The 13842-nt window shown below is 49.3% G+C and overlaps 6 protein-coding genes across 6 annotated transcripts; 1 reads left to right on the top strand and 5 right to left on the bottom strand.

Moving 5' to 3' along the window:
- Positions 1-1105: 1105 nt before the first annotated feature.
- On the bottom strand, positions 1106-1672 carry PHATRDRAFT_39546 (predicted protein; the record flags this gene model as incomplete). The annotated part of the gene is made up of 1 exon (XM_002183513.1): positions 1106-1672. The coding sequence occupies one exon, from the start codon at positions 1670-1672 to the stop codon at positions 1106-1108; it is 567 nt and encodes a 188-aa protein (XP_002183549.1).
- A 1155-nt stretch (positions 1673-2827) lies between these two features.
- Positions 2828-3623, bottom strand: PHATRDRAFT_48943 (predicted protein; the record flags this gene model as incomplete). Its single annotated transcript, XM_002183512.1, has 1 exon — positions 2828-3623. One exon carries the CDS (start codon positions 3621-3623, stop codon positions 2994-2996), a length of 630 nt encoding a protein of 209 aa, XP_002183548.1. The 3' UTR covers positions 2828-2993.
- A 1877-nt stretch (positions 3624-5500) lies between these two features.
- PHATRDRAFT_22873 (predicted protein) lies at positions 5501-6896 on the bottom strand. The gene has a single exon (XM_002183511.1). The coding sequence runs from the start codon at positions 6479-6481 to the stop codon at positions 5570-5572; it is 912 nt and encodes a 303-aa protein (XP_002183547.1). The 5' UTR covers positions 6482-6896; the 3' UTR covers positions 5501-5569.
- Positions 6897-8525: 1629 nt separating this feature from the next.
- On the top strand, positions 8526-9947 carry PHATRDRAFT_48941 (predicted protein; the record flags this gene model as incomplete). Its single annotated transcript, XM_002183636.1, has 1 exon — positions 8526-9947. One exon carries the CDS (start codon positions 8526-8528, stop codon positions 9945-9947), a length of 1422 nt encoding a protein of 473 aa, XP_002183672.1.
- A 455-nt stretch (positions 9948-10402) lies between these two features.
- PHATRDRAFT_51174 (predicted protein) lies at positions 10403-12438 on the bottom strand (the record flags this gene model as incomplete). Its single annotated transcript, XM_002183510.1, has 3 exons — positions 10403-10704; positions 10809-11464; positions 11525-12438. 3 exons carry the CDS (start codon positions 12436-12438, stop codon positions 10403-10405), a joined length of 1872 nt encoding a protein of 623 aa, XP_002183546.1.
- Positions 12439-12607: 169 nt separating this feature from the next.
- Positions 12608-13491, bottom strand: PHATRDRAFT_48939 (predicted protein; the record flags this gene model as incomplete). The annotated part of the gene is made up of 1 exon (XM_002183509.1): positions 12608-13491. A coding segment is annotated over exon 1 (759 nt), but the record flags the coding sequence as incomplete, so codon positions are not given.
- Positions 13492-13842: the final 351 nt, after the last annotated feature.

The raw sequence follows: 13842 nt of genomic DNA, 5'->3' as shown, positions 1-13842 counted from the left end.
ATTCAAACTCTCTAGAGATGCAGCAGGTTTTTCGATCACTATTAGCAGCCAATATCTTGTGGGACAAATGGACTGACTTTTCCTTGCCAGAGATAGATCCGGCGCTCTTCTATTCGTACCGTATAGGTGTTGCAGTTGGCGTCGTCGTGTTGACGACTCTCGTTATTTTCCCAGGTAAAGGAGACTGACACCCTGGGACCTTTCCAGCAGCGTTTGTATCGCCAAAGTCTCACACATCATTTCGTTCGCATCAAAGGGACATCCCACTCGGTTTCTACCCTTCCCGTAGAGCAAGCGAAAAAATTCCAACGGCCAACCGAGAATGAGCATCAGCAACACGACGGTTGGGAAACACTTAACGAGAACACAGTATCCGACAAAAGGAAACACGTAAATAGAGAGATCGACGAGCCGCCCGCTGTTGCAGCAATCCAGCGAGGGATAGCAACCGTATCTAAATCATTTGACAGGGAGAACAAGAGAATGCCACCACAGATTCCTAAATCGCGCCGTGCAGCTGAAGGCTGGACACCCCACCAAAAGATGAATTTACTGGTGTATGTCATTTTGATAACGATCACGGTTGTAATTCTGACGAGAGAATACGGTAGCGATTGGACAATTTACGTGAAGCATTTCTTCCCACGAGAAGCCGCCGTGTTTGATCGAATATTGCAGCCTTGACCAAAGTGGCCGCAATTGCAATGTGGTCGGTTTCAGTCCATGAAAATGAACTCACACTATGTCTCAAAGAATGATAGTCGCTCGAATTTTGCTTCAGTTGTCGTCTGTCCGCTTCTATTGAGGTCTTCTCAATCTAAGCAACGCACCTTGTCTTTCAAGTGCTGTGACGTTTTTGCCACACCAAGGGAAGCAAGTGTCGAAGAAAGCTACTGCATTGAAAATGTAACAATGAACATTGCTGAGGCTATTTTGAAAATAAGGTTTGTGCCCAGTGGACAGGCTCCTGCCCGTTGTAAAATGATTACAGTAGTAGTTATGAAGTGCGAAAACGTGTGTAGGGTGTACATCTTATAGTAATTTTACCCATGGCCTATGGCTCGCAAAACCCCTGCTTTTGTGTTTGACCAATTGACAAAAAGCTCTACCGGTCCTCTATTTCCATCAGATCTTTAACGATCCGTGTGCTTTCACTTTCGGTATGCGCAGTCGACGTATTCATCGAGGAAACGGAGGAGTCACAGTCACTCCACATACCAGAATCAGTTCTTCGACGTTGTGATGAAGTAGAACAAGTGCTCCTATAACAAGTAGAGACATCCGTCATGTCGTCCTCCTCTTGTTCTGCAAAATTTCGTTTACCCGGAGATAGAGTAGCGTCGCCTTTCTGGTCAAGACAGGCGGCAGAGTAAAGATAGTCACAAGAATACGTTTCCTGCCTAGTGAACTCGTACGAGTCAATGGCTGAGGCAGCGATCATTGCGTCTCGCAATAAATATGAGGAGCTGACAGCGCCACGCCGGAGTATAGGACGGGCGGCGGTTGTCTTCTCCGAGATGATGGTCGCCGAAGGGATCGTAGGAGGACCACAATGAAAATGAGGAAGAGGGGAAAAGTTTGTTACATTAGATCTCGGAGGAGCTAGCGAGTTTGCACGAACGGCATCATTCTCGCTGTAGGACCTAATGGGAAGCCTAAACCTGACCGGCATTATGAAATGATGCCCCCTTCCAAACTCACGGATATGATATGGTGACGTTGGAAGAGAGCTCCTGTCACGTTCACCTGAGACGAAGTAGGTTTTTGGTTGGGAATGGTTGATAACACTTCAATACCTACAAAACAGTCACGTACATCGGCTCAGCTATCTGGAGATCAGCTGGGCAAGATATTTTGTGACAGTAAGGCCTACGTTGTGGTATTCACCAGCCACCAGTTGCTGGTCTTGGATCTTTCACTTATTTTTTCAACGGGATTGCATCCCTAGAGGCAATAAGCTCCATTTTACAGCAATTAGAATCGAAATTTTGACGGAGTCATGTGCCTGAGAAAAATAGATAAGGTAATTATATATTTGTAACCGAAAGTCACACCAGAATGATAAATGGCGTATTCGAGAATGAAATGATATAAAAAGTACGACACTGTACCGGCCAAACGGTTCAACATTCAAGGTTAATTGCAGCAAGAGGGAATGGAAGTGCGGTATTGTATAAAAACGCTCTTTCTATATGAGCTTTGATTCTATGGAACCATTGTCGCTCCTTTTATCATGCTTTACCACGTTGACGTCACAGCATATTTTCTGGGTCCAAATACATCCAAGTACTTCATGCTTCTTTGTCAGACTAACATAAGGGTACATTCCTAGTGGTGAAAAGCTATGACTCCTGAAATTCATCTCAAATTAGTAAGGACGTTAACGAGCGCGACAGAATAGGAAATCTCTATGAACCTTGAGACACAGTATGAAAAAGATCTTATTCGTGACGCGCTATCAGTCCAAAACGTAGAAACTTACTGTTAAATAGAAGATGTCCATTGCCTTCTTTCTAGTCGTAATATTGGGTCCCACAAAACGGATTGTCACAGTCAATGTGTTGACTGTGAGCGTCCGTCGTCAGGATGAATCTGGCTGTAACCGCCTGGATGCTTTGCATAACGTAGAGTTGGCGCGCGCAGTCAATACAATATGGTTAGTTGCTACGATGGTGTGCTCTCTATTAACATGAAGAGGAATTGCGGGAAGAGCTCGTCCTTGTGAATGTCTTTACAAGAAGCGGAACAAACTTTGTGTGCACGGCAGGGTCGAAGCAGCTACAGTCGTGTATCCCTGTCGAGGTAGATCCTTTATGATGGTTCAGTTGCACATATCCACTCAGCATCTATAGATTATATGTTGACGCATTTCGTAGCCTAGATCATGACCTAGTGCGCGTTCATTCCCTTCCGCGGATCTGTTCATCCATCCCGGGTAGCTTAGTTTCGGATGAGCGCAAACTATGAACAGTAAATTTGCAAAAGTAGCGGTCTCACGACCCATCAAATTCGAAGTCTGTCCCATCAGAAACACGACTATCGTAGGACGTTCGACGAGAGACTCTGCGGACTGGAGGCTTTCGTTCACCGATGCTGCTGGAGGCTTTTGTTTCTTCAGAAGCGTCGTCGACGGGCCCAACGCAGAGACTACCGAGTAGGTCGCTGGCGTACTCGATCGCGTCTTCGTTGTCCTTCTTGTCTTGTAACCTTCTCACCCTCTTACGGGGACTAGCGGGTCCGTCTTGAAGGAACATACTACCCAGCGATACAAAGCTTGTCCCAAGGGCGTCGGTTTCACCATCGGAGCCTGTGGGATCAAACGAAGACATAGATGCTTGTACGGCGCTCTGAAGGAGCGTCGCGTAGCATGCGCCTCCGCGGCGACTGATTGATCGCTGTTTACGCGCAACCCGATCTGGAGACATTGGCGGGCAATTTGTGCCCGAGAACTCTTCTGAGGCAAACCCTATATCGGAACTGCGTTGTGGAAGCCGTGGCATCATTTCGTGTCGTTCACGCTCAACTTTCCTGCAAGGAGTCGTTGGGGTATGGTGTTCGTAGCCATACATGTTATCCGCATTCTCCCTGCGTACAAAGCTCTTGTCGGGGCTCGACGGATTCATGGCAAATCACACAGCGAAAGTGATAACTACTAATGCTAACTGTTAGTCGCAAAGTTTGATACCGTGAGTGAGCTTCTTTCGTCGAGCTGCGCCACGATGAACAAATTGGATTTGTAATTTTGTGTCTTGACGGTACCGGATGATCTGTACGACGATGGCTTCGCGACTTTGTTACCAGGATGTTAAACAAAGATCGTCCCGCAACCTCTTGTGCCCTTTTCTGATTTATGATTGAGGCCGAAATACATACAGAAGTCATTTGTTCATTCACGAAATAATTTCAAAATATAAGGCTTAAGAGGAACAAAACCGTTGTATCTTAAACATCCGCCGTCTTTTCGTGAATTGGACCAAGATACTTTCTCGAGAAATACATAGACGCAATCGTAAAAACAAACAAAACAGGTAGCACGTTTTGGATCAGTTGGCTCCAAATCCGCTCGAGAGCTATGTCGCAGAGCAGACACTGGGACTGCCCGACACTTTGACTTTACGGGAACCACATTAAATGTCATCTCCGACAGCATCTATTAAAAATTTGTTCGTTGGGTATTTAGGTTTGATCGTAGTCTGTAATTTGAGAATCCTACGTTTTCTCTCTGTCAATCCAAATCACCAAAATCACTTTATGCCGTTTCGGTAAAATTTGAAGCCTTCAACCGCCGTGCATTATTCCCTTTGGTTTGAAGCTAACCAAAAGGACAAAAAGTCTTTGGAACGTGTAGACTGCACATACCAAATACCACTATGACAGTCTGCTTGCTTTCCAAAATCACCAGAAATCCTTCGTCCTTACCTCTAGTCGTCGACGGTGTCGACCAAGATGTTCTAGAACTCGAGCAACGTCGCCGAAAGCTTTTGTGCCTCTTCCATGCGGCCACCTGCAAGCACGACGGAGATCGCTGCACAAAAATGATCCACTGCCAGGCTGTCAAGAGATTATACCGCCATCTTGGCCATTGTCGTCGCAAGAACTGTGAAGTTCCTGGATGCCACAAAAGCAAACAGGTCTGGGCTCATTTCTGCAAGTGTGACATCCCGACATGTCTATTGTGTCAAGTTGTGCCCCTCCGACCATCGACGCCAACAACGGCGTCATCGCCTCCCCCATCTAGAGACCCGCGGCACACCAGACCTCCTCTTTCGCCCAACCGCAGAATGTTAGCATACGATCCCAGTGAGTTTTGACAGGTGCTGCACGTTGCTCTCCTGCTCGATACAAGACCATGCTAGTTTTATTGCATATATCTCTTTCTTCCATGTACAATTTCCAAGAATTTATCGCCTCTCTGTAAAGCAGTGACTAGTTTTATTTATGTATCTTTTTCAAGAAAGTGCGTTTGCGGTTTGGTGCTGCTCTAGGATTTTTTTGCACCAAGTTTACGCCTTTTCCTATCTGTAAGTGGTGCAAGAGAGTATTCCCAGTTCTCCCTACTATCGCTGGCACGTGTAGTACAGGCATCCAACAATCTACAAAACCTCACCCCCGCCTCAACTCGACCCCTACTTGTATATGTTGTTCAGCAAAGTTGAGAGGTCAAGGGCTGCCTGCAGCGGTCCGCGGTCGACCAATGTTTTGGTAGAGCGAAACGACATTGGTCGCAAACGTAAAACGGCTTGTCGTCCGACAGGGGTGTCTCGAACCAAGGAGAGGACCCTGTCCTCGAATTTCTTGCCCACGTAACGTCCAAAGTGATTGTTGGATCGTTAGATTCCCTTCGTGTTGGTTTCACTTATAGATGGTATCGTACGGTTCGTATGACAAGTACGCACCTTTGTTCGTCCAACTGAACACACTCCGACTGGGTCCAGGATGCCCAACAAACCCAGTACAGATAATCTCTACAAAAAAGAATAGTAGTCGTACGATAACGAATGAAATCACAAATGATTTGGTCTTAGGTAAACGTTCGTATCGGGTATTTTTCTCAGGGTACGTCCCGTACTTATTTGTCGTTAAAGGCGGCGGTGATTTCGGAGTAGAGAACCAGGACCATGGCGGCTCCGACGGTACGGAGTGCGTTGGCGCCGGCTCCCTTGAAGAGCGCTCCGGCTCCTTCTTGGGCCACGATCTTGGTAAAGCAGTCGGCGGTGCCCTTGTAGACCCACATATCCTTGGGTTTTTCGGACTGCATCTGAAGACGACGACGGACGGTATCAAATGGGTAGGAGGCGTATCCGGCGCAGATGGCGGAACTCTGGGCGCAAGCGAACTTGGAGGCGGCACGCAAGAGACCATTCTCGTCCTTTTGGTAGGGGTTGTATCCCGAGAGGGTGTCGAAGAGACCAAAGTAGACTCCACGGTAGGGGATGATCCCGACGACACTGACTCCGATACCGTTGTAGAGTCCGCCCACGCCACTGGAGGCGACGGTCTTTTTGAGACAGTCCATGAGTCCGCTGAACTGCTGCTTGCCGGTTCCGACGTCGGAGGCGAGACGGGTACGGGCGTAATCCAGGGGGTAGACGATCATGAGGGATCCGGCTCCGGCCAGACCACCCGATGCCATGTTGATGAGAAAGAACTTGGCGAATTCGGTGTTCTTATCGGCCCGGGGGAACATTGCCTTGATGGTATCCTTAAAGGCAAAGTTGAAAGCCTGGGTGGGAAAGTAACGGATGATGTTGGTCAAGTTTCCACGCCAAAAGGCCTTGAATCCCTGTTCCTTGGTGACGCGGGTGAAGCAGTCGACAATTCCGGTGTAACGGGCGACTTCTCCAGAGATAATCTTGGGGTTGGCGTCCTGCGTCTGGATGAGGAGCTTGACGCGCTCAATGGGTGCTGTAGCAGTCTTGGCCACGGCACCGGACACACCACCGGCCATGAAATTGACGAGAAACTCGGTAGAACTGGACATGTTGGGGGGAATGAAGAGTAGGTAGAACTGCTGCAGAGAACACGTATGGGTACAAGTGTGAGAGGGGATTGTAGCATTGTCTAAAAACGCCAACACTGGAGCGAGCAAGAGTACACAAACATGCACACACGCACGACCAGATCAACGCCACACACTCCTTGCAAATGACCAAACACAGCCGCACTGGTTTCTCGTATTCATAATGCACATTGTATGTACGCATGAATCATGCGTGCCTATGCAAACACACTGTCTTGACGTTTTGACCGTACGTGTTTGCTGTGAGACTCGAACGACCCTGGCGGAATGCTTTTCTCTCGCATGTCCGTCGGGTTTGCTTTTCATCGAGACGGCACGCGCATCCTCCGCTTTGCTTGCGGGAGCACCAACACAAACACTCAAACCCAGTTTCTAGATCTCCCGTGAGTAGATACGGAAGAGGAACGAAAGAGGTTGGTATACATACCTAGACCGACGACTGGCAAGGAGAGTTTCTCGCGAAAGTGTGTGTGTGAGAGTGTGTGGAAGATGCGTCGTTGCTGCGGCACCACGCGCGTAGAAGAGAGGAGGGGAGAAAACCACAAAATCGAATGACGAGTCCCCTCGGTTCGACTGGTGGGTGGTTGGTGGGTTGGTTGGTTAGCGGTCTCGTCTATACTACATTTATATAGGCAAGTAGAACATACCAGTACTAACTACTCTAGCTAAATGTAAGTGGTAGGTACTTGCTCGCTCGTAGTAGTGAAAACGTGTGCAGAAACGGTCGGAGGAGCGAGAGGAGTGAGGCCAGAAATTCGACCCTACGAGCTCGCTACGCTCGAGACGAAGGGTGGGTGGTTGTTATCTCTTCTTACTAGTAGTGTCGAGAAAAAAACCACGCCGCCGGTACCGACGAGTGGTAGTCATTCGTACGTGGTGAATCTACGAACTATAACCTAAAAAAGCATTCGGATGGGAAGGACAACTCCCCATTCCGCATTTTGAAAATGACGTCAGTCCACGAAAACGCCACTGGAGGGGATGACGTCAGTTCCGGGGGTCCGTACGGAGGGTCCATTGGGACAGACTGACAGACAGACAGACATACGTGCAGGACGACAGACAGAGCATCCCACAGACAGAGCATACGACATTCGTAAAGTGTCGTACTAGATGACGCGTTCTCGGTACGGATGACGACGACGCGTGCACCGAACCAACGCAGAGGGAGAAATAAGGGACGGTCCGAAGAGGTTCCGTCTACCAATAAAAGTATTCGTAGGGAAAGCCACCAAAGTGACTCTTTCGTCGGTCCTTCGGTCCTCGTACCAACGACACGGACGCGTTGCCCGTGTTTCCCAACACAGCCAAAGCAGCGCTACCGTACCGCGTGCAACCACGACCCTTTTTTTTTCGGGAGAACCCCAAACGAACACTTTTTCTCGCAACGTTCTCTCTCACAGTCAGTCAGTCAGTCACTGTCAGTCAGCTACACTATCAGTATCGTGGTATACCACGCGCCACTCGGGAGGAACGACTCGAATCGAAAGTCTACGTACCTACGGTTTCTTGATTCTTCCCTACAGTTACTACAACAACCACTTTCCCCACAACTCTTGACCAACTACACTCGTCGTATCTCTTCCTACTTACATTAGTAACGAATCGTATGCAACTGGAATCACAGCCAAAGCAGTAGCTTTCACTTGGTATCAATCACCGTTTCAACCAACGAACGAACAAACGAACGAACCAACGTTCGAGCCATCACACGCTTTCGTCTCAGTCCATCGACAGACGAAACAACAGTCAACCGAAACGACCCATCACGGATAGCATCTCCCGCGAATCTCGCCTTTCGGGAGACTCTTCGATTCTCACTCCGTCTCTACGTATCATCAGACGATCTGTCCTCCATCATCGTACTGTTCGACCACCTCACAGTTTCCTATTCTTTCTACCAACGGATTCGCGTTCCCAATTTTGCCCAACGAACTTTATCAGTGACCAGATGCCTTTCACAATCTCCAGGACGATGACCACAACAACATCAGCCTTAGTGACGATGACTGCCGTCAAAGGGTCACTTTCACACTCAGCCCCACGCCGACGGAGATCACCAACCTCAGCCTTGTGCTGGGGAAGAATCTCCATAGCTACTTTGTTCTGTCTCTGGTCATCCTCCGTCTTGCCGACCTTCAGTGACGGCTTGGCGCAACCTTGGACCCGCTTCGGTCCTTCGTCTCCCAGTAACAGTCGGAACGTGGCATTCTGGAATTCTCTTAAAGGCCGACCTTCTCAACGTTCGTTACACGCTACCAAGGAAGAACCCTCGACGTCCACTTGGAGTCGTAAAGTCACTTCGGTGCGGAGCAACAGTATTAACAACAATAACAACAATGATGGTTCACGGTTCGGTGTCCGTAAACGAGTCAAGGCCGTTCTCCAAAAGGCCCGCAACCGCACCGGAGTCCGCAACAGTTCCGATACCGTCAATGACGATTTGGTGGTGTCACAGGCAGCCTCACTGGCGGGCTACACAGATCAGGATGCCGACTTTGTCTACCAAAAGAAATCACCGGCAGCCGCCTTGCGCAACGGAACCGATACCGAACTGGTTCTTGTCCGTACGCCCCTTTCCACCACGACGTCATCCACACGACGACTGCCCACGTCCATTTCACCCACTCCCACACCCGCCGACAATTTTCTCTCCGCCGACACTGGTATTCCTGATTCCGACGACAACGACAACAAAACCATTGAGCCTCTTCCCTTTGCCCTCCCCAATCTTTCATCCCAACAGCGGCGGGCACTCGCCAACGGTGAACGGATACAGGAACAGTCCAAAATGGGTCGAGAAGGATCCGGCTACGTTGTTTTGGATGTGGAAGCACCGCCCTACGTCGTCTGGGAATGTCTCCTGGACTTTGAAGCCTACCCCGAAAACATTGGTACCGTCCGTTCCATGCGCATATTTACCAACACGCATCTCAAAAGCTCCTATATTGCCGAAAAACCCTTACTGCCTGGTACGGGCAAGGAAACGCGACACTACGGCAACGCCAGTGTCACCCGCGCTAATTTCGTACTGAGTAAATTCCAACTCAACATTGCCGCCATACACAAGTACGTGCCACATCCCGATGGACACTTTATGGAATTCACCCTCGACAAGGCCTGCAAAAATGTCGTCCTGCAAGACGCCAAGGGCATTTGGCACACCCAGTCCAATCCGGACGGTCGCGGGGCACACGTGACGCGCGTTTGGCTGCTCTGTGAAGTAAAGGTATCTTCCGTGCTGCCGAGCTTTATCGTAGAGTATACCGCCAAACGGGCCATGCCCCGGGCCACGACCTGGTTGCGACCGCTCGTGGAACAAAAGGCGTCGCAGTGGTTGCGTACACCCACGCCCCTTCCTCCTCTCAGCAATGGTGCAGAAGGCGGCACCCGTGTCGATGGAGAAAGTTGTTCGGAGCAACCATAGGGTGGAACGAATTGAACACAAAGACCCCATCATTGTTTGGAATCTTATAATGGTAGACGTCTTATCGGCGGCCATCATCCACTGCAACAACGGATAATCCAACCAGTCCATATACAAAGATAAACGCCATTGATGCCGTCGTGAAGCAAGAACGGTCCTTGTCGGCTGAGGGCACCCTTGGGAGATACCGTATCACCGCGGATGATTGTCTGGTCTCTTAAAAGGAGCTACTCTAGACTCCATTGCTGGTCGCGAATCCACTCACGCAACCTATTAGTATAAGTTGCGTCTCTATAGAGTAACAACTGTATTCAAAGAGCTAATCATTTACAGTAGCGAGTTTGCCATATTGGCTCCTTACAACTGTATCTAGACGTTTGTGCATATCTGTATCTAGCCGTCTGTACTGGACTACTATCGTCACTTTGAAATGCCAGTATCTCAATCGGTAATGTTTACTTCTTCGTGGTTTTGACTTTGCTTGCCAGTCGGGCCAGCTTTTCGGCACGAGCAATAGCCGCAGCGTCAATCTTTTGTCTCCGAATCACTGCCTCCCGTTCTACTTCTTCTTCCAACTCACGCAGAATGTTCTCCTTGTAATCGTCAAAGCCAGCCTTCCATTCCGTGACCCCTTGCTTTTCGACAACCCACAAGGTGCATTCACATTCTTCAATCAATCGCTGATCGTGTGTAACTACGACTACTCCTCCGTTGAATGCGTTGATCGCGTCGGTCAACGCGTCAATGGATTCGATATCTGCAGTCAAAAAGTGAAACGAATCGAATATCAGATGAATGTTGACATTTATTAGTACACACAAGACACAAGTCGACGAGGCACATCTCCTTGACGATACGTACCGAGATTGTTTGTCGGTTCATCCAACAGAAGCACATGCGGGCACTGCAAACTCAGTTCGACAAAAACTACTCGAGCCTTTTGGCCACCACTCAAATCGCGCATCACGACTTCGTGTGCGTGTCCCTCCAAGCCGTACTTTCCGAGACGATTGCGTACCGATTGGTAGGTTTCTTCTTCGAAACGATCTCGCAAGTGTTCCACTGGTGTTTTATTCATCGGTAGTCGATCGACAAAATGCTGATCGTAAATACCCATTCGTAAGCGCCCATTGCGACGGACGTCGCCCCCCGTCGCGTTCAGCGCTCCCGTCAACAATTTCAGCAACGTTGATTTGCCGGCACCATTCGGGCCGACAATGGTTATTCGGCTGTCCATGTCAATTCCAAAGTCGACCTTTTCAAAGATGACGGGATGCTTTGGTGAATAACGGAAATGCACGTTGTTCACTTCAATCACGGGGCGCGTAAGCTCGTTCACCTCAGAAAATTCGAACTTGACTTGATATTCCTTTGGCCGATGAATGAGCTCCGATAGTTCCGCCGTTTCCGTTCCCGCAGCAATTGCCTGGTTTTTCAACTTTTGACTCCGCGCACCAGCTTCTCGCTTGGAGCTCTTCTTGACAGTTTCCTGTGCCTTGTTCTTGGATTGTCCCGACCTTTTCAATTCCCGCAGACGCTTTTCCTGCTTTTCGTACGCCTTGATGTGTTGCTGAAACTTGGTCGCTTCGGCCTTTTTAAAACTGTCGTAATTACCCTTGTAAGAAATTAGTTTGAGGTCCTCGATATGCAACATTTCCTGACAAACGCTGTTTAAGAAATCCTGGTCGTGGGATACCACCAACAAAGTCTTTTTCCATCTTTGCAGGTACTCGTCGAGCCAGATTACGGCGTTCAAATCCAAGTGATTCGTCGGTTCGTCCAACATGAGCAGTGTCGGTTCAACAAACAACGCACGTGCCAGCGAAATACGCATGCGCCACCCTCCACTAAACATCTTGGTCGGCTTTGTTTGCATGTCCATAGTGAACCCGAGACCGTACAGGATACGACGGGCTTTGGCTTCGGCCGAATCTGCTCCCATGGCGGTCAACTCGTCCACGACTTGCTGCAGACGTTCAATCTTCTCGACCGACTCGTCACCAGCATCCACGGCTTGCATCAGAGTCTTTTCTTCTTCCATGAGATTCCAGCGCACCGTATCAGCTCTAAGAACGGCTTCAACTGCGGGTGTGTCGTCAGCGACCACTTCCTGCTCAACGTACAAGAAGTCAATGCGAGGCGGGAGCTTGAGATCGCGCGAATGAATCATTTTCAAAAGTGTAGATTTTCCGCGTCCATTGGGACCAACCAGTCCGTACCGACGACCATGTCCAATTGTCAGTGAGGCATCCTTGAAGAGGATTTTTCCGGCCGCACTGATACTAAAATTTGGTATATTGACGTCCAGCGAGTTTTCCCATTGCGGGTCCTTCTCGTTGACGGCAGTTTGTGAACAAGCAAATTGAGCCCCTTCCTTGGAAGCTTTGGATGCGGATGCTTCGTATGCCGCTTCTCGCTCTTCGGCTAACTTAACCTTGAGCAGGCGTTTGCGCTCTTTGTTGCTGAGTTTTTTGCCATCCGGTCCGTACATGAGACCGTGATGATCTTCCGGTTCGGCGTCATCGGCATCGCGCTGTGCGTGACTCTTATCGGACCATACCTTGTCGTCGGGGGCACCATACATGAGTTCTTCGTGATTGTCTAGGGTTTCTTCGTCCCTGGGTTCCGGTTGAGGTTCCGGAACGGCTTCTTTCTTTGACTTTTTCGTCTTTTCGATCGTGGGAGGGGTTTCGTGTACCTTTTCCTGCTCTTTCTTCTTCATTGCGGCTTCCATTTGTAGTTCGAACTTTGTCTTTTTCTTGGGCTCATCGTGCGTAATGTTTAGGTCGTTTACGGCTTCGGTAAGGTCTTCGACTGGCGAATCTTCGTCCTCGTCACTGGAAGACTTTTTCTTTTTCTTCTTCTTTTCCTTTTTGTGTTTTTTCTCCTTCTTTTCTTTCTTTTCCTTTTTCTTCTTTTTGGTGCTACTGCCAGTACCCCAGTCGTCATCCGCCATTTGGAATGCAACCTGTGGGACACTCTCGTCCTCGTCCTGGTCCTGATCCGCGACGCTAGCGTTGTCCGCTTCTTCGTTTTCGTCCACATCTTGATCATCGTCCTCGTCGCTCGAGGGTTGAAAATGTACTTTAGGCTTGGCATTGATTTTTTTCTGATGTTTACCTTTGTTGTTTTGTGAGGCAGGTGGGGCGACGTAGGGATCGTGGGCGTCATCATCGTCATCACTGTCGCTCCCATACTGGGTACCGGCGATGAGTGCCGCCAATTGATCCGCACCGTCCACCGATCCATTATCTTCGTCTTCCACATGCTGTGACTTCTTTTGTTGCCGTTTTTCCTTGCGCGACTTTTTGGAAGGACCGGCGGGAGGAGCCGTGGAAGCCGGAGGCGCTGGATTACTCGTGTCGTGATCTTCGTCGCTCGAGTCTCCCCGACGTCCGCCCTTTTTCTTTCCTCGCGCCATACTACTGCAATTGCTACGAACGCTGTCGACGGTACTGTTGTTATTGTTGCTGTTGTTGCAGTCCGTTGCAGTTTTTGTTATTGTTGTAGCTAAAGTAGGTCGATCTGGTACATACAATTCACACAGTAACACAAAGTATGCCGGAAAGGTCTCGGTCAATATTGTGATGGACCGAGGGAGAGGGACAACGAAACGTGCGCGTGAGTATTTCAATTTCGGGTTACTGTTAGTAAGCTCTTTGTGTTCGTTGGCAATCTACGGTAAAAGTGATTGGGAGTCTGTCGGTGCCCGTTCCGGTGCCTGTACGTCGCCTCGGAATCGCTTCGGTCTCTCGAATTCGGGATTTTCCCCCAACCCTTCCAGAACCTACAGTAGGGCCTCGTGCAACACGTCATCCAGTGTCGTCACTGGCACGACAGACCGAACGGGGTATGATGGTATGCGAACCAAACCTGACCGACCCCACTGATTGAC

Source organism: Phaeodactylum tricornutum, chromosome 20 (assembly GCF_000150955.2).
Source record: "Phaeodactylum tricornutum CCAP 1055/1 chromosome 20, whole genome shotgun sequence".
NCBI classification, from domain to species: Eukaryota; Bacillariophyta; class Bacillariophyceae; order Surirellales; family Neidiaceae; genus Phaeodactylum; species Phaeodactylum tricornutum.
Note: the sequence above shows the minus strand (reverse complement) of the source record. Positions and strands in the feature narration are given on the sequence as shown.